This window comes from Lottia gigantea, assembly GCF_000327385.1.
Source record: "Lottia gigantea unplaced genomic scaffold LOTGIsca_148, whole genome shotgun sequence".
Taxonomy (NCBI): Eukaryota; Metazoa; Mollusca; class Gastropoda; family Lottiidae; genus Lottia; species Lottia gigantea.
Window position 1 is genome coordinate 328,315 of NW_008707761.1, and position 1,937 is coordinate 330,251.

The 1,937-nt window shown below is 42.2% G+C and overlaps 1 protein-coding gene across 1 annotated transcript; it reads right to left on the reverse strand.

Moving 5' to 3' along the window:
- Window positions 1-292: 292 nt before the first annotated feature.
- Window positions 293-565, reverse strand: LOTGIDRAFT_140579 (hypothetical protein; the record flags this gene model as incomplete). The annotated part of the gene is given in 2 exon segments (XM_009050266.1): window positions 293-440; window positions 453-565. 2 exon segments carry the CDS (start codon window positions 563-565, stop codon window positions 293-295), a joined length of 261 nt encoding a protein of 86 aa, XP_009048514.1.
- Between the last annotated feature and the right edge of the window lie 1,372 nt (window positions 566-1,937).

Here is a 1,937-nt window from a genome sequence, read left to right on the forward strand (position 1 = left end):
TACACCAACACGTAACACGACATTTGAACTCATTCTTCGTGTTAATATTGTATGTCTGGTGTTACGCGAATCTAATATTACATTTTCATTAACACCATATAAACAATATTTCTAAAAAATTGTTCTTGCATTGTTTTGTTCGTTAACCTCACTCGATGAGGACCACGAGAGCGGCCGCATTTGGGGCGGTGTTGGCGAGCGCAAGGTGCTTAGCGAGGAGTCCCCGGTGCTTAGGGCGGTTTAGGCTGGCGGGGTGTTTTGTGGGAACCGGTTTTCCGCTAGGGCGGGGAAGTCAGTTGTGAATTCTTTTTAAATCCAGTCCAGCTTCAAAAGGGAGAGAAACCCTTGGTAGAGCGAAAGGGCGAATGCTGGCTTGAGGATACTTTTCAGTAGGAGGGATCCGTATGAAAGCAAGGCCTATCGATCCTTTGATGGGAGAGCTCTATTTTTACTGCTTCCCGCAAGAGGTGTCAGAAAAGTTACCACAGGGATAACTGGCTTGTGGCAGCCAAGCGTTCTTAGCGACGTTGCTTTTTGATCCTTCGATGTCGGCTCTTCCTATCATTGCGAAGCAGAATTCGCCAAGCGTTGGATTGTTCACCCACCAACAGGGAATGTGAGGTGGGTTTAGACCGTCGTTCTTTATGAACGAGTGGATAGGACTGACTAGTACAATAGGAACGTTGGTTAGGGATTGAAAGCGTTGATGCTTGATGGTTTATTGCCATTGAGGCTTTGCCTTTGTGTGAGCCGTACTCGGTAGAGCGGCCTGTTGTGGCTGCGATGCGTTGACTTCCGCAACGAGACGGACAGAGCTCTCTAATTTATTTTTCTAATTTATTTGTGTGCTAAGCGAATTAATACATACCTACTTTTCATTTCAATTGTGTCTTCTGTTGCTGTCATGTGTCCCACAGGTTGGAGAAATTCGAAAGGAGGGGAGGGGAAAGCGCATAGTACGAAATCATGGTCGATGTTTTTGCAGTTAAAATAAATGAGACAGCCACCCCCCTTCTGGAGAAGTGTGTATCTCTGAGACCGATCGCAGAAGGTCACTTTCAGACCATTCGCTCAACTGGAAAGTGCCCTTCTTGGCTAGAATGACTAATGCTCAGCGATTGTTTTGCCGTTGAAATCACCGCACTTGGAGAAATTTTCCTTGTGTGCAAAGCTACGTTTGGACATACCAACTATGAAAACTAATGGAAGCCTATCCATAGGCCTTTCTATATCTTAACCGTAACTTTATTGTTTTTGTGTTTTTATCATAGTAATAGCAATAATAAAACCTAATCTACCAACGATCCGAACCGCAAAACAAAAATCAAATTCCATAAAATCATATTGGCAATACATTGGTAGCAGCTAATGAATTTTTCATATGCGGAAATATATCAATAAATGAGGAAGTATTTCATAATGAAAGTGGTATCAGGTGTCAAGAATGGTAAGCATCTCATGCATGGTCGAGGCGTTGAATTTTAATGATTACACCGTCAATATAGAGTATGATATCTGTGTTATTACCATCAACATCTCTAACAGTTGTTGTTAAATCAGGGTATTCCTCCGGGCGTGGTAGTTTAATGAATCTTGGAGCAATGCTAAAGAAACAATCGGCAACCTCATGGACGTATAACAAGGTAGTAGTTTTAGCCACGCCATTGGAAAAACCAACATTTCTGTAATAACCACCTGAAGCCAGATATACCAAAAATGTTTCCATGCGTTTTTGAGAAACACACATTTGTTTCCTTGCAGGGTCTCCATCTCTAAAATCACGATACTCGGCCGATAACTCATCTTATTCATGTTGATTCACCCGGATATGACGTTCAATCGGTTCCGCACTTGTAGCAGCAATAGCTTGAGCAACCGGTATAAAAAACATTTAAAATGAAATAAAATGGCTGATAACACCAACACTAAACTTGAAC